The sequence below is a fragment of the Hemicordylus capensis genome, chromosome 3 (genome assembly GCF_027244095.1).
Source record: "Hemicordylus capensis ecotype Gifberg chromosome 3, rHemCap1.1.pri, whole genome shotgun sequence".
Taxonomy (NCBI): Eukaryota; Metazoa; Chordata; class Lepidosauria; order Squamata; family Cordylidae; genus Hemicordylus; species Hemicordylus capensis.
In genome coordinates, this window is record NC_069659.1 from 9550092 (window position 1) to 9575527 (window position 25436).

The window sequence follows — 25436 nt, forward strand, 5'->3', positions numbered from 1 at the left end:
TTAGCTGCAGCTGCACAAGTTCACAGCAGTGTCCAGCACCTCACTGGGCATTCCAGCAGGCAAGGGAACCCTCCCCTAATCCCTTGCCACCTTAGGAAAGTTGCATGAAATGGGGGGAGAAGAGCCCCCCGTTTGCTACACGAGTGCCATAACAAGGCCCAGTATGGAATATTTTTTATTGGGCAAGAACCTGGATAGTCTGAGATCCTCTACAAAAATGGAACCTGGGGCTGATACCTAAAATTTAGTATCCAAGTTCCTCAGTTCAGAGTTTGCTGCGTCTCTACTGTATTCCTTTCATCCCTTGCTCTCTGTTCCATAAACAACAACTCTGCTTCACAGGCATTGGTTACAATGACCCCAGACCAGAAGCAAGATGTCATCAGGACAGCCCAGTTGGTGATGTCTGACACTGAAGAGAGGATGAAGCCATATACCCTGGAAGAATTTTCCTATGATTACTTTAGGTAAAGATTTTAAAAATGAGTTTGGGGGTCATAAGTCTCTTGAAGTCACATTTACCCCTGTCCCCCTACATCTGCTGGGGCACCCATGCTTTTCTTCCGCTGACCCTTCCTTCCAGCTGAGCTCGGCTTGGAAGGACAAGGAGGCAAACCACCAAGCATGGAAATGAACCACCAAGCATGGTATGAATGACCAAAATAGCTGCCATCTCATCATATCCGGTGGAGCTCTCTCCTAGTTTAAATGAGATCAACCTGTGCCACGCCCCTTAGGTTTTAAAGGGAACGTTTGCACAGGAACACAATTCCTGAAATTCCCATGAAAACTAGTCAGTAATAATGTTTTTGTGTGTATTGCTGCCAAACAACGGGCCGTTACCCTTCAAAAAACAAGGGAAGATTATGGGCTACTGTGACACATACTTAAAGTCTTTTATTATTTTCCAGCAACTGTTAGTTAACCTTTGTAGGATTTCTGTATTCTACCATTTTTTAGTTGTTTTGTAAGCTGACCATGGGTCGTAAATAAAAATCTATCTATCTATCTATCTATCTAAAGTCTTTTAGAAATTTGAAATCTTCCCCATGGGTACCAAGATATTGACATGTATTAATTTTGTAACTCATGGCCTTCATGTTAAAGATGGCAGCCAGATGCTAAGACTAGAAAACTGACTTGCCCCAGCTCAATTTCAGCCTTGGCACCTCAAAAGTGATTCCAGGAACGTCACCGTGATGCTTGCAAGCCAGTATCACATCGCGGTTGGGCTAGTACCTGGGAGACCCAAGTTCAAATCCTCAGCCTTAGGACACTCTCTAGGTCCTACCAAGTCTGACATTAGCACACATTTCCATGGACAAAAACCAGGGAATCAGCATCATGTTATATTCTTAACACCAATGGCTGGCCTGGCAGGCTGCAGCAATCCATAATATAATACTTTTTTCAATTTGCAATAAAAGGACTATGAGAAAGGATGGCTCTTTCACACAGATTGCTGCAGATTGCCAGCAGATGGCATTAAGAATATAACACAGCTTTTTTATTCTTGTTGTGGATTCCCTGTCTGTTTCTCCATGATGGTAATATTCCACTGAAGTTCCACATGGTCTATTCCGCTCTTATATTCCACTGATGTTGGACTATATTGGCATCTGGAAGGGCTGCCCTCTCTTAGCCTAGCCTGCCTCACAGGGTTGTTGTGATGAGAAAATAGGGATGGGATCATGTACACTATCCTCAGTTCCTTGGAAGAAGGGAATAATAAAACGAATATAACTGTACGATGCATCGTGAACTTTGAGATATCACCACCATGCTTTCCCTCCCTCCTGCTTTATCTTTCCTGCCAGGCCTCCACCCAAACATACCCTAAGCAGGGTCATGATCACCAAAAACCGAGGGAAAGACAAGATGTGGTCCTATACACGGGAACCGATCAAGCAACCTTTGCTCAAGAAGATCCTGGGCAGTGAGGAGCTGTCACAAGAAGCCTGCATGGCCTTCATTGATATCCTTCTGAAGCCCGATTCAGACATTATGCTGTATGAGTGTACAGATGTTTGTATGAATGACTGTACCTGGGTTCATTTTAAAAGTGAACTTGGATACAGGCCCTTCAAATGCATGGTGCAGATAGGAAACGTATTACTGTACTTGTGTTCAGCATAACATGCGAATGACTGTATCCATGTACAGATCTGTACCTGTGTACACAGTGCACTCGTATGAGTGTTGGACATAATATGTGAATGGAACTTGAATGTGTACCGAAACCGAGCTAATGATTAGCGGATGGGCAGCTTATCCCACCAATTCCCTAGAGTTATGTGTCTGCCATGTCTTTGGAGAATTGAACATATCCAACTAGCTCCGTAAGGTCCACTCCAAGGGTTTTCAACCTTGGTTCCCCAGATGTTGTTGAGCTTCAAGTCCCACCATCCCCAGCCACAGTGATCAAAGGGAGTTATAGATCAAAGGGAACCCCCATTTGAGAAACCCTGCATTAACCAATTAAACCGATTAACCCAGAAAGTCTCTACGAAATTCTTTCCTGCTTCTCCTATTGAATCCTTAACTAGGCCTGTGCACCCGTCCTCAAGTATATGGGTGACTATCCCTCCAAAAGAACCCGTTCCGTGAATGAGCTCACAGACCAAATATTCGAAGGCGCCTTGAAAGCTGAACCACTCAAGGACGAGGTTTATTCACAAGTCCTGAAGCAGCTCACCGACAACCACATTAAGTAAGTGATCTCACTTCTCCCAGCTGCCTTACGGGAATATTTGTTGTGAAATCTTCCGTTTATTACTGATGGAGCCAGATGGACCCCAGAACATCTGAGTAGTTTCCCTCTCCTTCTCTGCCATTTTACTGAGAGGATCTTATTTTGTAGCAGTCAAACTTGAATTTTCTCCAATCGGAGTTCTCTTGTGTGTACGGAAGTCGCTCTGCTCATGCAGTTCTGAGCACACAACAGCTCCTGCCTGCAGCTGTAAACTTGAAGCAGAGGAAAGTTACCATGAGGAAGAGATACCCACTAATATGGAGAGTGTTTATACTATAATTGATAATTGTGGATTGTACCACTTGTACATGTCCTGCTGGTCTGTTTGACCTAGAACAACTACGACGACGAATATTCATATACCGCTTCTCAACAGAAGTCCTCAAAGAGGCCTATATAGAAAAATAATAAATAAGATGGTTCCCTGTCCCCAAAGAACTCACAATCTTAAAAAACCCCACCCACAATGGAGTCACAAGCAACAGACGCTGGAGGGATGCTGGGGTTGCATAGGGCCAGTTGCTCTCCCCCTGCTAAATATATGAGAATCACTACTTCAAAAGGTTCCTCTTTGCTTAGTTAGCAGGGGTTAGCAGTCAAAAGGGCAATTTCCTTGGGAATACCAGACCCACTGATTCAGCAAACCAGACAATGATTCAAGGGAGACATGAAGTGGTTCTATGACTAGCTAGAAAACTGACACTTGCAGGAGATTTCAGTTCATTAATCTGATGAATCAACTAAATATTAGGCTTGTTCACGTGACTGGGAATAGGGCAGGAGAAGCCTCTGACCCTAATTTGGGAGCTGTGGTGTGTGTTCCCGATTGACCATCGTGAAAATTCTCATCTGTGAGCTGGGTATGGAGGTGGGAGGCATGGGGAGTGGCGTGCTTTTCCTCCATCCTCACTCTGGAATTCGGGGTACAAGTTTTGGGCTCACCACTGCCTCCCTCCTCCAACCCAGCTCACAGGCGAACACTACTTGCCCTTCAACTTCCCCTGCTTGTAGAATTTTCATTTTGGCCAATCGGGAGCATGCAGGGCTCCCAAATTAGGGTCAGAGGCTTCTCCTACCCTTATGGCTTAGGACCGGGTTACTAAAGCCCTAAACAGCTTAGGACCGGGTTACCTAGTAGAGCACCTTCTTCTGCATGATCCCCACTGCACATGAAGGTCATCAAGAGAGGCCCATCTCCGGTTCATCCAGCTTGTCTGGTGGTGGCTAAGGAGCAGGCCTTCTCTGTCATCGCTTCTGGGCTGTGGAATGAGCTCTCTATAGACTTCGTGGTTTAACATCTTTATCAAGAGCCCTTAAGACACATTTTTTTAGCCATGCTTTTAGTAATCTTTGAATGTCTTAAATTGTTTTAACAGTTTGTCTTATTTTATGTTTGTGGTGTTTTATTTTTGTGAACAGCCTAGAGCCTTTGGAATCAGGCGGCGTATTAAATAAATAAGGAAATAAATGAATAATGCTGATTGTGAGAACAGCCCTAATCAACATATGCAGTGGTTTGTTTTTCGAATTGCCTTCTATTGATTTCCAGAATATTGGCCAACATTCTGCGCAGCAGAACGTCCGTGTTAGGGACCCACATAACAGTACAACATGAAAGACAGCCCTGATGGTGCAGTGTGACATATGAGCTGTGGAACAACTTAAAACTGTTCTACAACTTAAAGCTGTTCTAAGTCATTCTTTATCTGTTCCGTCATGTGACACCATTGGGGCTGACTTTCACATTGCTCGCCAGCCCCACTGGGTCCCTAATGCTGACGTTCCACTGCGCAGAAGGTTGGCCAGTGAGTTTGTTACAACATGACATTTGATTCAGACTAGCTTGTCTGCATGGCCACCAGCAAAGTAGGACAAGCACCCAGCCTGGGTAGGAGAGCAGATTGTGGCCTCTTTTTTTCAGCCGTGTGCTTGCAAACAGTAAGGTAGTGTTACTTATCTGGTGGGCCACTGTGCGAAACAGGATGCTGGACTAGATGGGCCTTGGGCCTGATCCAGCAGGGCTGTTCTTATGTTCTTATGTTCCTACCTTACCTAGCAGCAGCTGGGTAGGATGAGGGTGCCCTCCCCAGGTTCTGTCCCCAGCTTTTTACAGAGGTAGGAGGAAAAGCTGTCCTACCCAGCTGCTGCCTCGCACATGATTATTCTCCCCACCTCCTACCATAATGTTTGCAAGCACACAACTGAAAATCGGGTGCACACCTGGCTTGTCTACCAGGGCTGGGCACCTCTCCCACCCTGCCAGCAGCCCTGTGAACAAGCCTGATATTTTCACATTTTGTTTCAAGGTACAGTGAAGAGAAAGGTTGGGAGCTGCTTTGGCTGTGTACGGGCCTTTTCCCGCCCAGTAACATCCTCTTGCCTCATGTCCAGCGGTTCATTCAGTCCCGGAAACATCATCCGCTAGCTACCGACTGCATGCAGAGGTTGCAGAAAGCACTGAGGTAATTTGCTGAATCAGTCTCCTCTCTGGCTGAAGCGTGCCTTTTGTGCCACATGGAGGGATGCAGGTGACAACTGACCCTATTCAGAATTCTGTTGTGTGTGCGTACAGTTGTCTGTGCACCTGTACATGTTTTTGTGCGGGTGACTGTCAGGGCATCCATTGCAGAAGTGAACCCGGGTATCAGCTCCCTCAAATGCAGGGAGAAGTCTACTACTGTGCATGTGCTGAACCCAGTGTGTGAATAACTGTACTTGCATGCAGATCCGTGCATGTGTACATGGTACACAGCTTGTACATGCATTAAACATAACATGTGAATAGGTTTCCTGTGTAATGTTATGGCTGCAAGGTTCCAGTCCAGCAGCCAGTAGCTGATGAGGTGAGGAGGGCTAGGATTTGTGAAAAGCCACATACCTCAAGGCCCATTTCTTGTGTTGAATGCACCTTTTGAGATGAATCCTCACCCTCGTGATTCCTCTGCCTGCAGTGGAGAAGGAATCTCCCACAACACTTCCATGCTGACAATGCCCCCACTTTGCTCCTTGGTGATTGTGTGGGAGACAGAAGCTGGGTAGGACAGCGCTTTCCTACCCAGCTATCATACCCAGCATTTGACCAAGGTAGGAGGAAAAGCTGTCCCACACAGTCCTGTCTCCCACACAATCACTTCGTCCTCCTACCTAGTGGTTTTGCTCCCACACAACTGAAACTTGGGAACATGCACAGCTCCCAAACTTTGTTACGATGCTTGTCCTACCCAGGTTTCGATTGTATGAACAGCCTCTACATGTTATAAATTAGGTTAATTCCATCATGCAGTGCAACATATCTCTGTAGTTTTCTGTGAAATGTAAAGTAAACAGATGTTTAATCACGGGGGGGGGAGAACTAGAAATGCAGGATAGGCTCTAATGGGGGAGGATTATTATTCCACTCAGGGGTGTAGCTATAATTTATTTTTATTTTATTTTTATTTTTTACATTTTATATCCCGCTCCTCCTCCAAGGAGCCCAGAGCGGTGTACTACATATTTAAGTTCCTCCTCACAACAACCCTGTGAATTAGGTTAGGCTGAGAGAGAGAAGTGACTGGCCCAGAGTCACCCAGCCAGTCTCATGGCTGAATGGGGATTTGAACTCGGGTCTCCCCGGTCCTAGTCCGGCACTCTAACCACTACACCACGCTGGCTCTGAATTGAATTGAATCAGGAGGGGCCACAGTATGTAGAATGTGTGATATTACTTGTACAGGCGCAAGAGAAAGAGCGTGCAGATAATGTTTTGTTTCCCACCACGTCATTACTCTTCTGGAGCAAAGATGTGGTGGGGGAGAGAAGGCGGCGGGAGTCTTGGGGGACAGGAGCCCATCTTCACCGCTTGTCCCCAAACCCATTCCAATCTTGCTATGCCCCGATTCCACACAGATGCCTCCTTTCCCACCGGCCTTCCTCTTGTAATGGCCTCCACTGAAGAGAAGATGCATTGCCCATCGGTGCACTGATGCCAGACTCATAGCGAGTTTTTGTTTTGTAGAAACGGTTCCCGGAAATACCCTCCCCATTTGGTAGAAGTTGAGGCGATCCAGCACAAAACAACTCAGATTTTCCATAAAGTGTACTTCCCGGATGATACCGATGAGGTAAAGAACAATATTCTAGTCAAAATAGAATGTTGGTAAGCCACCTAATGGCACGATGGGGAAATAACTTGCCTAGCGAGCAAGAGGTTGCCAGCTCGAATCCCCGCTAGTATGTTTCCCAGACTATGGAAACACCTATATCGGGCAGCAGCGATATAGGAAGATGCTGAAAGGCATCATCTCGTACTGCGCAGGAGATGGCAATGGTAAACCCCTCCTGTATTCTACCAAAGACAACCACTGGGCTCTGTGGGTGCCAGGAATCGACACCGACACAATGGCACAACTTTACTTTAAGACTTCCAAGGGAGGAGAGCTGGTTTTGTGGTAGCAAGCATGAATTGTCCCCTTTGCTAAGCAAGGTCTGCCCTGATTTGCATTTGAATGGGAGACTACATGTGTGAGCCCTGTAAGATATTCCCCTTCGGGGATGGGGCTGCTCTGGGGAGAGCACCTGCCTGCTTGCATGCAGAAGGTTCCAAGTTCCCTCCCTGGCAGCATCTCCAAGATAGGGCTGAGAGAGATTCCTGCCTGCAACCTTGGAGAAGCCACTGCCAGTCTGTGTAGACAATACTGAGCAAGATAGACTAAGGGTCTGACCCAGTATATGGCAGCTTCCTACGTTCCATGTTCATAACACCCCTGAATAGCAGTTGCTGACTTTAAAGACTAACCAGTCAAGGTGGTTCAGGTATCTTTAGGTAAGAAGCAGGATTGACTCAAGAATTCAAGAGTCAAGATCAGAATTTCAAGCAACCTCTCAGGACTGATGCTGAGCCCAATGCTGTAATACAACTTTGTTGGCTTGAAATCGGGCTGAGTGGGGCAAGGTAAACGATTTCTCAAAACCACACTGCCTCCACTCACCCTTTTTACATATGACCTGGTGGCAGCAGTAATCACTCTCTCTCTCTGCTAGTGCTGCTGGACACTTTTTTAAAAATCTTCAAAAGTCTTCCCATGCCTTTTCTTGCCCAGACAGGAAGCATTGCTTCTTATTTTGTTTGTTTGCTTGTTTGTTCTTTCATCTGCTCTCACTCTGATGGCATCATAATGAAGTCAAATCAGAATGAGAACCGGCACATTCATGCCCTAGAAGACCCCAGAGTAAGGAGTAAGGTCAGGAAACCTTGTTTCCTGCTCCTGCTCTCACTCTGACTTGGCTTCAGGATGACATCATCCAAGTGAGGGCAAAAGATGGGCTTCCAATCTGGGTGGGAGGAGAAATGGAAAGTTCTTGATGATGCAGGGGTGGCTCAAAGTATTAGAACATAAGAACAGCCCTGCTGGATCAGAACCAAGGCCCATCTAGTCCAGCATTCTGTTTTGCACAGTGGCCCACCAGATGCCACTAGAAGCCACAGGCAGGAGTTCAGGGCATGCCCTCGCTCCTGCTGTTACTCCCCTGCAGCTGGTACTCAGAGGCATCCTGCCTTGGAGGCTGGAGGTGGCCTATAGCTCTCCAACTAGGAGCAGTTGATAGAGCTCTCCTCCATGAAGTTATCCAAACCCTTCTTAAAGCCACCCAGTGGCACCTCAGACCAGGACGGACCATAGCTCAATGGCAGAGCATCTGCTTTGCGTGCAGAAGGTCCTGGGTTTAACCCCTGTTATCTCCAGGTAGGGCTGGGAAAGCCTCTAGACTGGAATCCTGGAAAGCTGCTGCTAGCCAGTACAGACATACTGAGCTAGATGGACGCATGCATGGTCTTCCTTGGTGTAAGGCGTGGCTACCCGTGTAACCTGTGAAGTGCCAAATGCTGCCATTTCCCCCACGCCCCTGGTGCGGACCAGCCTGCTTTCAAAGCTGACCCTTGTCATTGCTGAACGTGGGGCAGGGGGCAGGGAGAGGGGAACGCTGCCTGCCTCATCGCCTCCTCTTCTCTTCTTGTGCTTCTTGCAAGCTTTGCAGGGAGTAAAGGGCAGCTTCTCTCTTCTGCCCTTGCAAAACTTGCAGGGATCAGATCGGTCCCAAAGAGCTGTATTGACAGCAGCAGTGGGGAACATCTGGCTACCCTGCTGGTGCCCCAGTAGTCTACCCTCTGAGGCAACTGCCTCAGCTCACCTCATGAAAGGACCACTCTTGCTTGGGGAGGAGAAACCTTCCTCCTTCCTGCTCCAGCAAGAAGAGCGATGGCTGCTGCTGCTGGTAAGTAGGGCAGACATTTTGCCCCTGTTTCTGTTCCCTTCACCACAACTCTCTGAAATGGCCCCTGGACTTTACAGCCTTGAATAGGGCGGTAAAGCTGGGGGAAGCCATTTTGTCTCCGCTCCCTCAGAAACGCAGAATATGCTCCCACTGCCTTTTTGGTGGAGGAATCCATAGAAGAAGTTTTCCACTGCTCCCTGGGATGGTTTGTGGTGAGGGCCTCATGAATCCCAGGCCCTGTAGCCTCCTCGAGCTTTTTCTCCTCCCCCACAGAAGAACTTCTTGAATCAGTGTGTGGGTCCTGAAGAACAGCAGACTGAAAAATGAATAAGGCTATTCTCACGGCCAGCCAAAACCGGGCTAAGGTTGCCCAGCCCGGTTTCAGCTGGTCGAGTGTTACCACGGGAGCCATACGGCTACCGGTGGCAAGCCTGCTTAAATGCACCCCCCTTACACGAGGTTAGCAGAGTACACGCTCCACTAACCCCGTTTCTCTGATCAGGTGTCGCTGCGGCACGGCTCTGCACCGCGGCAACTCACAAGTAGCCTCCCAAGAAGGAGGCTACAACAAACCTCCCGGCATTGGGGGGTTCCCCAGAATGTCCTGTGCACTTGCACGGGGCATTCTGGGGCTTCCGAGGGCCAGGAGGCCCCCAAAGCCCATCTCCCCAACCGGCTCCGTGATGGCTGCTTGCTCGTGAGGAGGGAGAGCAGGTCAAGCTGGACCCGCTCTCCCCACAAAGCCCCTTATGGTGCTTCACACTGCTCATGTGAAGCACCTCATTGTCTTTTTTTTCTCCCCCTTGACAGGCATTTGAAGTGGAATCCAGCACAAAAGCCAAGGATTTCTGCCAGAACATCTCCACCCGGCTGCTTCTGAAATCATCGGAGGGTTTCAGTCTCTTTGTCAAAATCTCTGACAAGGTGAGCGAGGGACTCAGAGCAGCCCCGGGGGCATTCTGGCAAGGTCTACGTCTTCAAAATAAGAATGGGCCTGCAACGAAGTGTTGCAGTATATCCCTGGTGTGCGACGTGTGTTACTTGAGTCTGTGGCTGAGCATGGTGGAAAAACACAAGTTAGCAACAGAGAGGAGTCCCTGCTCTAACTGTGGTCTTGCTTTATAGGCAACTTCCCCCCCCCCCCGCCCCTGTTTTGTGGGAGGAAGGCACTGGTGCTCAGTCCCAGTTCTTTTTCAAACCCTTTCCCTGTGGAAAACAGAAGAGTTTTAGACACCTTTCCCCCTCAGAAGCACAAGGGCCTGTGACTATCTTGAGGCAGTGTTCTTCAAGCTGATAAATTTCTGCTCATTCTGCTCAAGCCCTCCTCCTTCACTACAGAGTTCCATTACCTCTACTCACCTCAGCTTGTCTGTTAACTGTTAGCTGTCTGAGCTCGTAAACATTCTGTCCCATTGACTAAGCTCAGTGCTCAGTGTCCCATTGAACATTCTGTCCCATTGACTAGCTCAACCGCCCTGAGCCATTTTTGGAAGGGCAGTGTATAAATCAAATCAAATAAATAAATAACTTGAGGGGCAGTTTGGGGAGGTTGTCCCCTTAGGGTTTTTTCCCCCTTCAGATTTTTTAAACAACGGCATATCAGCAGGTCACCCCAAGTCTGTCAATACCTCCCACTTCCCCTCATGTGCTCCAGTTATCCGTCCCTAAAGATCTCACATTTCAGCTCTTTCAGAAATAGTTCCATGCAGACTCACCAAAGTCAGAGCCTGAGCATCTTCAAGAAGCGGAGCAGTGCCACAGGCACCTGCAAAATGCTCCTTGCAGTGGCAAAATCACTTGACAAGTAGGACTGAGGGCTGCCTTTAGACGTTGTTTTCGTTTTTCATGGCGTCCATTCTTCCAGGTCATCAGTGTCCCTGAAGGAGACTTCTTCTTTGACTTTGTCAGGCATCTCACAGACTGGATAAAGAAAGCCAGGCCTTCAAAAGACGGTAAGGCCCTGGTGCTTTCCAGCTCATCCCGGTCCTTTCTGTTTCAGAATGATGTGGGGCCTTCATGGCTGTTGTGTCAGAAGTTCAAGCAGAGGCGTAACTAGGGAAAACGGCGCCCGGGGCAAGCATTGAAATGGCGCCCCCCCCGCCCGCCCAACATACTACATTATACTTAGGTTTTTCCTCACAAGCGCCTGCTCCTGCCTCCAAGCCAAGCCACTGACTGGCCGCCAGGCGCCAGCAAAGCAATGGGGGGGGGCGCAGGCGGCGCGGAAGGGACCACTCGTGGGGGAGGGGGCGCCGACGCACTCCCTTGACTGCTGCAGCGCTGCTGCACTGAGCAGGAAACATTTGTATTAACAAAAAAATTAAAAAAAAATTTTTTTTTAATTTTTTGTCATGGCGGCGCCCCCCACATGACCAGAAAAGATGGCACCCGGGGCACGTGCCCCCCCGCCCCCCCTATAGTTACGCCTCTGAGTTCAAGTGTGCACATAACTGAATGATCCTCATTTTTATCCTGCCCTTCCTCCAAGGAGCTTAGAGAAGCATACACGGTCCTCCCAGCCCCCACTGAATTCTTACAACAGCCCTATGAGGTAGGCTAGGCCAAGAAAGAGTGACTGGGCCAAAGTCTCACCCAGTGGCTATGAGTGTCCTAGTCTGATGCTTTAGCCACTGCACCATACTGGATAGGACTCAGTTCCTCCTTCCTGCCACTCTAGCTTTCTGAGTGCAGGAGTTTTTATGGAAGCACATTCAAACAGATCAGCATGCATCTCTGGTCAGAAGCGTTGCAGCCCAGACACAAGTTTGCAACCCCAGTCCCCTTCTGGTCATATCCGCCAGTTTCGGCTAGTCAACATCACCTAGCGACTTTCACCTGTCAACTTCCACATAGTTTCAACCGGGCTGTAGCTGTCGTGTAGAACTTATGTCCAGCTCTAACCCAATGTTGTGGTCTTTCACTTGGGCAGGGATAGTGCCTTCTCTCACCTACCAAGTGTTCTTCATGAAAAAGCTGTGGACAAACACCGTGCCTGGAAAGGATTCGATGGCCGACTCCATCTTCCATTACTATCAGGTACGCCCTGAATGGGCAAAGTGAATGGGGTGGTGGAGGGGAGATCAGGGCCAGACTGGAGTGATGTTCAGTGCATCAGCAGGCCATCCCAGGCTTCGGTATACTCATGAGCAGCAGTTGCGTGGGGCTGGGATTCAGACCAGGACTACAGCACACATATAGGGAGCATATTTAAACCTTTACCTCTGTGCGGTTTCCCCAGTGGAAAAACTGGAATGGGTTGAGGGCAGCAAAGATGGGGAAAGGTCTGGAAATCAAGTCCTACGAGGAATGGTTACAGGAAATGGGTATGTGTAGCCTGGGAAAGAGAAGGCTAAGGGGAGAGACGATAGCCACGATATCCAGCATCTGAAGGGCTGCCCCATAGAAGAAGGAGCCAATTTGTTCTCTGTGGCTCTGGAAGGCAGTGGGTTGAAATGGCAAGGAAGCAGATTTAGGCTAGACATCGAGAGGAATTTCCCGACTGCAAGAGCTGTTTGGAGCAGTCCGCCTCATCTGGGGTGGGATCCCTCCACTGGAGATTTCCAAACAGAGGCTGGACAGGGATCCGTCAGGGACGCCGTAGCAGTTTCCTGCACTGAGCAGGGGGTTGGACTGGAAGACCTCCAAGGTCCCTCCCAGCTCCAACGTTCTGTAATGCTATGAAAATGAAAGAATGGTATAGTGCGGTAGGGATGGGCAGGGACGCAGTCCTGGTACTTTTTTCCCTCCAGGGTCTCAGCAGGGACACAAAGCCCTTGGCTTTCGAAATGGAAATAAAGTGCTGCTCAACACCTTAGTACAACAGTTTGTTACATAACTGAATATCGGACTGCAATTCATTTTATGGCCCTTCTTCCTGTCTTCTGTTCCAAGGAGTATCCTCCACCCTTTGTGGTTGACAATCCAGACTGCTCTTCTAACACAATCTAGAGAGAATCTAGAGAGAAAGCTGAAAATCTAATTAGGAAGAGTGGCTATGAATTGCCTGTCTCAAAGAGTTGGAAAAGAGCTAGATTCATTCAGGGTTTGCCTGTACTTAAAATACACAGCAAACCCAGACAATCTTGGAAAGACAAGGAATTAAGGTGAATGTGGCTTGCACAGCACCAATGACACTTAAACAACTGTTAGTCAACTCTAAACTGACTAACAGATCAATCTAGGAGATCAATGATAGGAGATGTGATATACCTATAGGAGGAGATGTGATATTTGTGATAGGAGATGTGATATACCAGATCAATGATAGGAAATGTGATATACAAGATTTTGAAATCTGTGAACAGCAGGGAGGAAACTATGGAAAGAAAGGTGCAATATATAAAAGTCAATGTATATGTTGCTCTTCATTCTATATTGGGGGATCCAGTGTATCATTGAAAGATAGATATAAAGAACATCTAGCAGATATAAGGCATTGTGCACAGAGAACGAAACCCTGCTCATTGCACATGAGGATTAAGCATGGAGGCCAAATGGTGCGTACTAAAATAACTATTTTGAGGATTGAGAGGAACCTCCATAGAAGGAAAATCAAGGAAGCATTATTTATAGAGAAACTGAGACCTGACATTAATGCTTGGGAGGTGTTGGCCAATGCCATAAAGTTTATTAGCCTCTGGAAATAATCAGGTGATTCCCCTTTTCTCTCCGCCCCCTCCCCCACCCCGCTCATTAACCACCCTGAGCCATTTTTGGAAGGGTGGTATAGAAATTGAATGAATAATAATAATAATAATAATCTCTTCACTAGTCATGGAACAGAGTGTTATCACGTCTAAGGAATTTAACAGCTGGGGAATGGAGGAGATCTTCATCTGGGCTCATTCATTTAACTGAGGATGGTGTGTTACACCGAACTTTTATCTTTTTTGCCACCAAAGTTTTCATGCAACAGGCTAAGACATGCACCCTTCCGAAAGCAGTAAGAGAAACCTCTGCCCTGGATTTTTTTTTTTTTTAACATGGGACACAGCAACCAGTATGAAGCCTGCCCTTCTCCTTTTTGTTCTGGTTCCCTTTCAAAATTTACCCTCTCTCTCTCTCTCTCTTTTCTTTTTGGCCCAGGAATTACCAAAGTACCTTCGTGGCTACCATAAATGCACCCGAGAGGAAGTCCTGCAGCTGGGAGCCCTGATCTATAGGGTGAAGTTTGAAGACGACAAGTCCTATTTCCCGAGCATCCCCAAACTCCTCAAGGAGCTGGTGCCTGAGTCCCTCATTCGGCAGTTGTCTCCGGATGACTGGAAGAGGGTGGGTCTGCTCCAGCACTCTCCTGCCAGTTGCACTGCTCGCCTCCCTCCTCCCGTTCCTGCATGCATGCCTCCTGCAGAGTTGCCAGTGCCCAGGGTGGAGCCTGGGAGTAGAGCCCTCTCTCAGGGTTTGGTGGGGCTTGCTGTGTGTGGAGTGGTCAGAGCAGGTGGGCACTGGGCAGCCATGCTTCAGAGCAACCAGATAATGCTCCAGAGGGCCAGAAGCAGGCAATGTTGTCTCAGGCAGGGCACAAGCCAGGTTCCGGGATGGGCAGTCAGGGACTCATTCTCCTGCTATGGCCTTTAGCCATTGTGGCTGGGGATGATGGGAGTTGTAGTCCAACTACAGCTGGAGACCCAAGTTTGAGAATCCCTGACATAGAATATTTATTCAAAACGTTGTTGTTGTTGTTGTTTGTTTAGCTCATTTATAACTTTCATGGAACTGAGAGCCAGCGTGGTATAGTGGTTAGAGTGCTGGACTAGGACCGGGGAGACCCGAGTTCAAATCCCCATTCAGCCATTTAAAAAAAAAAAAAACTAGCTGGGTGACTCTGGGCCAGTCACTTCTCTCTCAGCCTAACCTACTTCACAGGGTTGTTGTGAAAGAGAAACTCAAGTATGTAGTACACCGCTCTGGGCTCCTTGGAGAAAGAGCGGGATATAAATGTAAAATAATAATAATAAATAATAACTCCATGAAGATGGCTGGTCACCCATCTAGGCCCTGACCAGTCAGAGATCTGCTTAGCTTCAGATAATGAATGAATGAATCAGATAACACATTTTTAAAAAAAAAATGTGAGTTCATTTTAATATGAATACTCCTGAAAACAGAATATGGCAGGTGCTGTCATAGGAGAACAATTCACTCTCCACTCCCGCCCAGAAACCGCCCAGAGACGTAAGTTTTGGGCAGTATAAAAATGTGATGAAATAAAATAAAATAACCGAGCGAAGGCCCCTTCTGCTTGGCTACCATCTCAGCATAAAAAAATGATACTTTTCTTCCTTCAAAACAATTGTTTTAGTTGCATGCAGACTTATGCAGATTTTATTGGTTAACACTCTTTGGCTTGATTAATAACATTTTCTTTAAACAGATTAAAAGTCCTGGCAATAAACTCATCTCTCCCACACCCAAACACAAACATTGGGGCTGGGGCTGTAGCATCTGCTTTGCATGCAGAAGGTCCAAAGTTCACTCCCTGGCAGCATCTCCAGGTGGGGCTGAGAAAGAATCCTGCCTGAAACCTTGGAGAGCTGCTGCCAGTCATTGTAGACAATGCTGAGCTAGATGGGCCAAAGGTCTGACTCAGTATAAAGCAGCTTACTATGTCCCTATGTTTCTAGACACATGCACTACTGAGCTGTGTTCTGCCCTTTCTTGCAGTCCATCGTGGCCTATTTCAACAAGCATGCGGGCAAAACGAGAGAAGAAGCAAAACTCGCCTTCCTAAAGATTGTTTTCAAGTGGCCTACATTTGGATCAGCTTTCTTCGAAGTCAAGGTGGAGACAGGCTTTATTCTTCTTTATTTCATGTCATCTTCCATTCCAGAGAATTAGTATGGGAACACCCTCTTTGTAACTTGACTTTTAGCCACGGTTCCCTTAAATTAAACTCTTTTAGCCAGGTTCCCCCTAAATTAGACTCTAGAGTAAATTAGATTTTAATCAGAATCATTGCATTTAACATTGTGTTTAAGTTTTCAGTTGTTTTAATTTTCTTTTAATCTGTGTGGTTTTATTGTAAACAGCCCAGAGGCGTTAGTTTTGGTCGGTATATAAATATGATAAATAGATAAACCATCATTCAAAATAGTGACTGACATAGCCTGCAAAGGTACGTCAGCCCAGTAATGTTACACGCACGCAAGTTGTGCAAATTGTGAAAGTGCATAAATTGTGCAAATGACATTACACTAGAGTAAGTCTGGGGGCGGGGGGTTGGCTTAATCCTGTGTAACATCACTTGCACATTTTTTGTGTTTGCGCAATTTGCACAACGTGAGTGCATAACACGTTACTGGGCTGAGGTACCCTTGCACTGTACTTCAGCCAGTATTTGGGGCTAAGTTCTCATATGAGAACTTGCAGCTCCCATTTTGTGGGACTGGGGTGACGAAAAGGGTGTACAAAACTGGCCTCCTTTCTAGCCTGCTTTTGCCTCTGTTAGGCGTTGGCAACGTTGCTTCTGCTGGCATCTGGTGGCCACACCATTTTATCCCAAGGAGCCCCAGAATGAAACTAAAGACATCAGAACAAGGAGCAATGCTGTTGCCAGCTATACAGAGTCTTTTTCGCCCTCACTGAAGGCCTTTGTGGCTGTGGATGATGGGGCTTGTTTGAGAACTCCTGCCTTAACATATCCTCCACCTTTCATTCCGTATAGCAAACAACTGATCCAAATTACCCAGAACTCCTCTTGATTGCCATCAACAAACACGGTGTCAGCCTCATCGATCGCAAATCCAAGGTAAGCCAGGCCCTCCAAGCAGTTTCTCAAAAGAAAGGAGGAGAGCAAGCATTCAGTTCAAGCTGGGCATTCTCCCCTCAGAACTTTCAGCTGCGCTCTTGTAGAATTCCAAGATCCAAATGGTAAAATCCACCACTTCTTTTGATATCATGGTAATTGCCTTTTGGGAAACGAAAGATTAGAATTTTGGTGACCTAAATCCCAGGATTACTGGAGGGGTGGTGGTGGATAAGACTATGCCATGCCCTTAATGTTAATCACAAACACATTTAATCACAAAGATTGTGTCGTCGCACTCTTAATCTTAGGAATCGGCAGGCTGCTGCCTCTCCCCACACCCTGCGGTGTCCTACTTGGCTCCAGAGACGCAGTGAATGACTGAACTCCCCATCATTTATCAGCTTGAAGAAGGAAACTCTGTTTGCTCCCTTCTGATCTAAGTCAAGGGGTCTCAAACCGAGGTCCTCAGATGTAATTGGACTACAACTCCTGTCATTCCCAGCCAGACTGAGGATGATGGGAGTTGTAGTCTAGCAACATCCAGAGTCCCAGGTTTAAGAACCCCAATCTAGGTAAATTAGAAAAGAGATAAATTAGATCAAGAAAACAGACAAGAAAGATTAATCTATGGTGCTGGTCGTATCTCTCCATCTTATTTTTTTTTTCCATATTGTATACCCTACTTTCCCTTCAAGCAACTCAGGACAGTGTAGTAACAATTTGAATATTAAATGCTCCTCATTTACCTAAGTGATGGGATTATTCAGTGGCATTGTTTGGATGCAAGAGCACTGGAAATATATGCAACCGGAGCATATTAGAAACAAGCATACTTATGAATACAGGCAGTAAATCTACTGACCCTGCATTAGAATCCCAAAAAGCAACTGTTAGGAGACTTGCCTGCACATCTAAGTCTGCAAAGTGGTGGGTCCAGAGCAGTGTTCCCTCTAACAGGGATTCCCAGCTGTTGTTGACTACAACTCCCAGAATCCCCAGCTGCAACGGCTTTTGCTTGAGGATTATGGGAGTTGTAGTCAACATCTGGGAATCCCTGATAGAGGGAACACTGGTCCAGAGGCACTTTTCAAAGAGGCACTTATTATTATTATTATTATTATTATTATTATTATTATTATTATTATTATTATTATTATTTTCTTGTTTACACAGTCAGACAGGTGTTATCGACTGGTTTGTTTTATCCAGACATCAAGTCCTTCCCAAGGACCTGGGATGGCTGAATTTTATTGTCAATTGTTATAGATATCGTCACAGAATATAGGCTGTTTCCAGTAAAGCTGCTATTTGTAATTGGCTGATGGTGATTTCTGTGGCCCCTATGGTGTTGAGGTGCTCTTCAAGGTCTTTTGGAACTGCACCCAGGGCGCCAATGACCACTGGGATTATTTTGGTCTTTTTCTGCCACAGCCTTTCAATTTCAATTTGTAGATCTTTGTATTTGGTGATTTTTTTCTATTTCTTTTTCTTCTATTCTGCTATCCCCTGGTATTGCTATGTCAATCATTTTAACTTGTTTTTCTTTCTTCTCAACTACAGTTATATCTGGTGTATTGTGTGGCAGATGTTTGTCTGTTTGTAGTCGGAAGTCCCATAATATTTTTACAGCTTCATTTTCTTCAACTTTTTCAATTTTATGGTCCCACCCATTTTTGGCTACAGGTAGCTTGTATTTTTTGCAGATGTTCCAGTGTATTATCCCTGCTACTTTGTCATGCCTTTGTTTGTAGTCAGTCTGTGCGATCTTTTTACAATAGCTGATTAGGTGGTCCACGGTTTCATCTGCTTCTTTACAAAGGCGGCACTTGCTGTTTGTTGTGGATTTTTCGACTTTGGCTCTTATTGCATTTGTTCGTAGTGCCTGTTCTTGTGCAGCCAGTATTAAACCCTCTGTTTCTTTCTTCAAGTTGCCATTCTTAAGCCATTGCCAGGTCTTGCTGATGTCTGATTTTCTAGTTATATTGTGCAAATATTGACCATGCAGTGGCTTATTTTTCCATTTTTCTGCTTGGTTCTTGACTTGTTCTTTCTTGTAGGCCTGCTTTGTTTCATTGGTGTTGAATAGTTTCGCATTATTGACCATTTGAAGTGCATCTTCTTCACTGTCCTTGATATATTCTTCAAGGCCTCTTTTCTCCTCCTCTACTGTTTGATGGACTTGCAGCATTCCTCTTCCACCTGAGCTGTGAGGGAGGTATAGCCTATCGACATCACTGCGGGGGTACAGAGCATGATTGATGGTCATTATTTTCCTGGTCTTACGATCCAGCGTCTCTAGCTCTGCCTGGGTCCAGTCTATTATTCCTTCAGTGTATCTGATAACAGGCATAGCCCAGGTGTTTATGGCTTGTATGGTGTTCCCGCCATTGAGTTTGGACTTGAGGATTTTTCTAACTCTCCTGATGTATTCACTTCCTATTTTTCTTTTAACTTCAGTGTGTGTGATGTTATCAGCCTGGAGAATGCCCAAGTATTTGTAAGGTTCTTTCTCTTCCAGGTTCTTGATCTTGCTTCCATTGGGCAGTTCTATTCCTTCTGTTTTTCTTATTTTCCCTCTGTTCATTATTAATGCAGCACACCTGTCTAGTCCAAACTCCATTGCTATATCGCTACTGAATATACGGACAGTGTTTAGCAGTGATTCGATTTCTGACTGGGACTTTCCATACAACTTCAGATCACCCATGTACAGCAGATGGTTGATTTGACTTGATGTTTTCGATGTTTGGTATCCGAGGCTTGTTTTGTTTAGTATTTGTGAAAGTGGGGTCATGGCGATTACAAACAACAGAGGGGATAGTGAGTCCCCTTGGAAAATGCCTCTTCTAATGCTAACCTGTCCAAGTGTCTCGCCATTGATTATTAAGTGTGTACTCCACATGCTCATTGCTTTTTTTATAAATATCTGAATGTTTTTGCTGACACCAGTTGTTTCTAAACATTTTATTAGTAGTAGTAGTAGTAGTAGTAGTATTTTATTAATTATATTCGATTTCTATACCACCCTTCCAAAAAATGGCTCAGGGCAGTTTACACAGAGAAATATCAAATAACAAATAAATAAGATGGAACCCTGTCCCCAAAGGGCTCACAATCTAACTTGACTGCCTTCTCCGTGTCCCTAGGATATCCTCATCACACACCCCTTCACAAAGATCTCCAACTGGAGCAGTGGCAACACCTACTTCCACATCACCATCGGCAACCTGGTACGGGGAAGCAAGCTGTTGTGCGAAACGTCGCTGGTAAGGAAAAGGCTCCCAGACCAGGAAGGGTGTGCAGCTTTGAAGAGGGAGCTCAAAATGCAAAGGCCCATTCCCACCTGGCTTGAAAAGTCTTCTTCTGTTTCTCTGCATGCTCAAGTGCTTCATGCAGCTGGGATAGAGAGTCAGCTGGTTCTCATGATCAGAACATGGGTAGAAGAAGTCTCCTACCTAAGTCCAGCAGCTGCATGTGCTCCCATGTTCTGACCGTCTGCAAGTTAAAAACCGAGTAGGAAGTGGCCATTTTCTAAGCCCCAGATGGGTAGGATGAGCACGCCCTACCTAGATTTGTTCCCCAGATTTGGAATAAGGTAGGTGGAGAAGCAGTCCTACTCAGCTGCAGCTTAGCAGATGATCCAACTCCCTGCCTTCTACATTGCTTTTAACTCATGCACAATCAGAAAACGGGAGCAAGCGCAGTTCTGGAACTTGGCTAGGAGTCTTCTCCTCTGGTCCAGAGGAGCACTTGATGAAGCCGCAGCAGTGTTGTGCTTCCTGTCTTTTGTGAAGACAGAGGGTGGTGGAAGAGGAGGCAGAAGCAACAGCAGGGAGGGGGAGGAGGAAAGAGCTCCATGCTCCAACAGGGCAGTGGGGTGGAACTTCATTGTGCTGCCTCAGGCACAGTTGGGATTTGGGCTGGAACACTGGCTGACAATCTGCGCAACATTCTGTCTTCCTTAGAACAGAACATGCACAGTTTTGCAAGCGCACTTGTGCACAAAATGCAAGAATTGCACAACACACCGTTGCACAGTGGACAAACATTATTTGCAATGATTGTCTGTCATGCAACGGTGTCTTTGCAATTATTGCACATGGCGTGAGGGCACAATTCCACACACGTGTTCATTTCAAAGGCAGATGGGATGCTGCACAGCATGTCAGCCAGTGACGGTGAGGGACCTCTGTGCTGTGATCTGGGTGCCATGTCTGGTTGGGGGAGGGAGGGGAATGGTTGCAGGGGATGAGGTGTGTCATCTTGCACTCGACTTTTCTGCCAGGGCTACAAGATGGATGACCTGCTGACCTCTTACATCAGCCAGATGCTGACAGCAATGAGTAAACAGAGGAGTGCAAAAGGCAGCAAGTGAACTGAGAGAACAGACTGGCCAGTGGCCCTGGAACTCCTCAGCCAGCTGAGGGCTGTGGGTTATCCCTGCAGCTGGGGGAAAACCTTCTCCACCAACGTGTGGAAAATGAGCCGAACTCCTTCGGAAAGCTTGTCGGACTCTGAGCCCGAGGACTCTGGACTAACATCCCCTTCAAGTGAGGATGACTATTTGTGAGAATAGCCTTCCCTTCACCCCCTTTTTGCTCTCTAATCCTGGATTTTAAACCTGGACACTTCTTTTTTTTCTCAGACTGAGGAGCAGCAAAACCTTCAGTGTTGATATTTTGCGTGGAACCAAAATGGCGGGCATGGCCAAGGATTGTGAGAAAAGGCTGCTTGTTTTTAACTTGTTTCAAAACAGGGGTTTGACTGAGGGATTTATGGACCCAGCCATCTGATAGAAATGGAAATCTCGTACAATCTACCAGGTTCAAGGGCTGAGGAAAATTAAAGCCTTTTGATTGGTGGTTTAAAAATTAAAATAAAAGCTGAGGAAAAGAAGCTCTTTTTAAAAAAAAATGGCAAAGCACTAATGGAATAAGATGCGAAATAGATGAGGAAAGAGTTTAAGTGTGCAATAGCTGGAATTATTTATGGAGGTTTGGTGTTTTGATGGTTTGCTTTGTGCTTCTTTTATTTATTTAACATGAGATAGGAGAAAGATGGCTTTTTCTCGGTTGCTCAGATTGCAGAGAGGAGTCTGGGAAGGTTTTGGATGACTCTTCCTCCTTCCTGATGAAACCCAGTAGAAAGGCCTTGTCAGGGGACACATTTTCAGGTCGGCATGTTTACCCATGTGGCCAGAGTTTTCCTGTCTGGGGCTGGAGCAGAAGAGGAAGCACTCAAAAGAGGATGCTTATGCATTTTGGTGGTTCCAGGTATGATCTGTATAGGCCTCTCCCCGCGCCTACCTTGTGGGAATAAACAATAGAATTAAATAGAAGGGAATGGAACAGAACAAAACGTGCGATTCACTCCATTGCTTGAAGGTCGACTGTTTCAAACTAGTGCAGAAATGAACATGGCAATGGAGGCATTTTCAACTAAATTTTTCTAATTTGCATTTTCAAAATTTTAAATATAAATCCTTCTGAATTGAATTTCCAGTCATAGATGTTGTAGTTTTAAAGTGTGTGTGTGTGTGTGTGTGTGTGTGTGTGTGTGTGTGTGTGTGTGTGTAAAAATATTGTTGACACTTAACATTTTTGCCTTAAAATTCAACCACAAGCAAAGAAATGGTTGAGGGTTTTTGTGTTTGAAAAATATCTGATGGAAATCCATTTCCAAAGTGGATTTTCTTTTAGGGCATTGCCATTCAAATACTTAGATTCGAATACTGTAATTTGGCCAAAGGAATTCACCTGCAAAATGTCATTTCCAGCCCATCTTCTACCCCAAGCAACTCTTCATGCTTCCCTAGGAAGGCCTACTGGTCACTTGGGATGCTGCAGTATTGTGACACGCCTGCTCTCTCTCCATCAGTCTTTCATTCCACCACCACCCCCAGTGCCTGACCTCTGCAATAACCTCTGGCCACTTTGGTCCACGAGCCAGGCTCACAAATTCTGGCCATCAGTACCACCTCGGGATGAATGCACATAATGATTTTTGGCAACGTCTACCCCACTAGAGGTAGAAAGAGGTGGCAGCCTTGTTGCACTTGACACTTTCTGTGTGTTCTTGCCTCTTCTTTATCCCTACCCCCAAACGATTAGCGTAAAATTACAGCCATTTTTGCACAGAGGAAATATTTAGGGTAAAGTGTTAGGGTCAGGGTTAGGGTCACAATGGACAAAGTGCCGTACAGGAGAACCCCATTATTTGAAATTCATGGGGGTTCCATTCGAGGGGGGCAGATAGTGAATCCACAAATAACAGGTCATTAAATTGAATATAAATTGGGGGATTAGGTTGCCACACTGCCCAAAATTGCACCCAAATCACCCACAAATCAATGACAAATTAGGCCAAATAATGTGCTCTACCATGCTTCACTGCCCTTAAGTAGTCCAGGGATGCCCCTCACAAGAAAAAAAACCTGCTGAAAATTGGCTGAAAATCCATTTTTTTAAAGTAATGAGACGTAAAATGTCTCTAACTTCCTAACTCAAAATGGCAGCTGGAAATTACCTCCACGGTCATTTCCGGCACCTGTACTTATGTTTCTGTTCTTATGTTTTTATGAGATCAGCCCTACTGGATCAGGCCCAAGGCCCATCTAGTCCAGCATCCTGTTTCACACAGTGGCCCACCAGATACCACTGGAAGCCACAGGCTGGAATTGAGGGCATGCCCTCTCTCCTGCTGTTACTCCCCCCAACTGGTACTCAGAGGCATCCTGCCTTGGAGGCTGGAGATGGCCTACAGCCCTCCGACTAGTAGCTGTTGATAGACCTCTCCTTCATGAAGTTATCCAAACCCCTCTTAAAGCCATCTAGGTTGTTGGCTGTCACCACATCTTGTGGCAGAGAATTCCACAAGTTGATTATGCGTTGTGTGGAAAAAGTACTTCTGTTTGTCAGTCCTAAATTTCCTGGCAATCAATTTCATGGGATAACCCCTGTTTCTAGTGTTATGTGAGAGGGAGAAGAATCCCTCTCTATCTACTTTCTCCACACCATGCATGATTTTATAGACCTCTATCATGTCTCCCCGCAGTCATCTTTTTTTTGTACAGGGGCAAAGTATCTACAAAGTAGATAGAGAGGGATTCTTCTCCCTCTCACATAACACTAGAAACAGGGGTTATCCCATGAAATTTCTGACAATAGTGATATAATTTTATAATAGTTCTTGCATTTTTGAAACTTAACAACTTTAAAACACCATTTCAAATTCAGCCTCTGCAGGTCCAGCGATCAGGACAATAAAAGCTTGAGAACACACTGAAGGTTTTGCAATTTTATCACCTCTTTTCCATCTCTCAGGGTGTGGACCTTTTCAAAGATCACAGTGAGCATTCGTCCCCCACCCCCAGAAGGTACCAATCAGCCCTGCTGGCTCATGTGCTTCTTGCAGGATTCCTTCCCACCACATTGGCCATGAGAAAGACAGTCATTCCCATTGCGGATCTGGACATCACCACCTTTGTGCCACCTCTGCATTTGGGATCATGCTGTACAGTATGAAGGGGTTTGGCGTACATCCCCTTGTGCATCACAGCATAAATTCTGTCTCTGTGTGTGTCCTGTTTCACCCAGCCTTTTTTGGGCTACAACATGTGCGTACCTCTTGTGTTTCATGTGTCCGCATCTGTTTGTCTGTTGTGTTTACACACAAGATGTGATATGGAAAGGTGTTGATGTCGCGGAACATTCCAATTAAAGCAAAACACTTTGCAAAAAAAGAGAGAGAGAGGAAGGAAAAGAAAGGAAATGTTGTTTGTTTCATGGCCATGCTTCATTATGGGTTATATGGCAGGGTTTGAAAATGAAAGGTTCTCCGTCCCAGCTGGGCTTGGACATAAGCTGACTGTTTTCCAACCGTCTCTCAAATATTCCAATTCCAAAATGTAAGGACTGTCTTGCTGGACCATTCTAGTGCTTCCCATAATAATAATAATAATACATTTCATAAAATTATTCTTTGTGGGAAGAGAGCTGGTCTTGTGGCAGTGAGCATGAATTGTCCCCTTTTGCTAAGCAGGGTCTGCCCTGGTTTGCATTTGGATGGGTGACTATATGTGAACAGTCAAATATTCCCCTTAGGAGATGGGGCTGTAGCTTGTTGGTCAAACATCTAGAAGGTCCCAGGTTCAATCCCTGGCCACATCTCCAGGTAGGGCTGAGATATGAATCTTGGAGAGCCGGTGCCAGTCAGTGGAGGCAATACTGAGCGAGATGGGCCAATCTCTGACTCGGTATAAGGCAGCTCGGCACGTCCAAGGAGGGGGCCATAGCCCAGTGGCAGAGCACATGGCTTGTATGCAGAAAGCCCAGATTTACTCCTCTGCCTCTTGAGTTAAAAAAAACAGGGAACGAAACTGGGATAAACCCGTCTGAAACCTTAGAGAGCACTAATAGTTCCTTATGTTCATATGTCCTTATACAGTGTTTTAAGTATTCACACAGCACTTTAGATTCAGTGAGTTATATGCAGCACAGCACCCCGCCAATAGACAAGCAGGGCGACCAGGCTGGTTCTGTGTGAGTCCAAACCACATTGCCACAGCTAGAGTAGGGATGTACAAACAGTTCGAAACTGAACTGTTTCCCAGTCAAACTGTTCAGTTTGAAGGCTTGGGGTAGAGCCAAACTACCCCCGGTTCGATTCGACCCCGGACCAAACACC

At 46.1% G+C, this 25436-nt stretch overlaps 1 protein-coding gene across 10 annotated transcripts in view; it reads left to right on the plus strand.

Moving 5' to 3' along the window:
• The window catches only part of MYO7A (myosin VIIA), a 188866-nt gene extending 166620 nt beyond the window's left edge, over nucleotides 1-22246 (plus strand). For all 10 annotated transcript variants that reach the window (XM_053309990.1, XM_053309989.1, XM_053309991.1 and 7 more), the window contains 13 exons: nucleotides 343-467; nucleotides 1818-1975; nucleotides 2557-2710; nucleotides 5059-5214; nucleotides 6750-6855; nucleotides 9815-9928; nucleotides 10869-10956; nucleotides 11934-12040; nucleotides 14090-14275; nucleotides 15668-15784; nucleotides 16668-16751; nucleotides 19898-20017; nucleotides 21037-22246. In XM_053309990.1, the coding sequence (XP_053165965.1) occupies nucleotides 343-467; nucleotides 1818-1975; nucleotides 2557-2710; nucleotides 5059-5214; nucleotides 6750-6855; nucleotides 9815-9928; nucleotides 10869-10956; nucleotides 11934-12040; nucleotides 14090-14275; nucleotides 15668-15784; nucleotides 16668-16751; nucleotides 19898-20017; nucleotides 21037-21126 (1605 nt within the window). In that variant the 3' untranslated portion in view covers nucleotides 21127-22246. The remainder of the gene's footprint in view (nucleotides 1-342; nucleotides 468-1817; nucleotides 1976-2556; nucleotides 2711-5058; nucleotides 5215-6749; nucleotides 6856-9814; nucleotides 9929-10868; nucleotides 10957-11933; nucleotides 12041-14089; nucleotides 14276-15667; nucleotides 15785-16667; nucleotides 16752-19897; nucleotides 20018-21036) is intronic.
• The last annotated feature ends 3190 nt before the right edge of the window (nucleotides 22247-25436 follow it).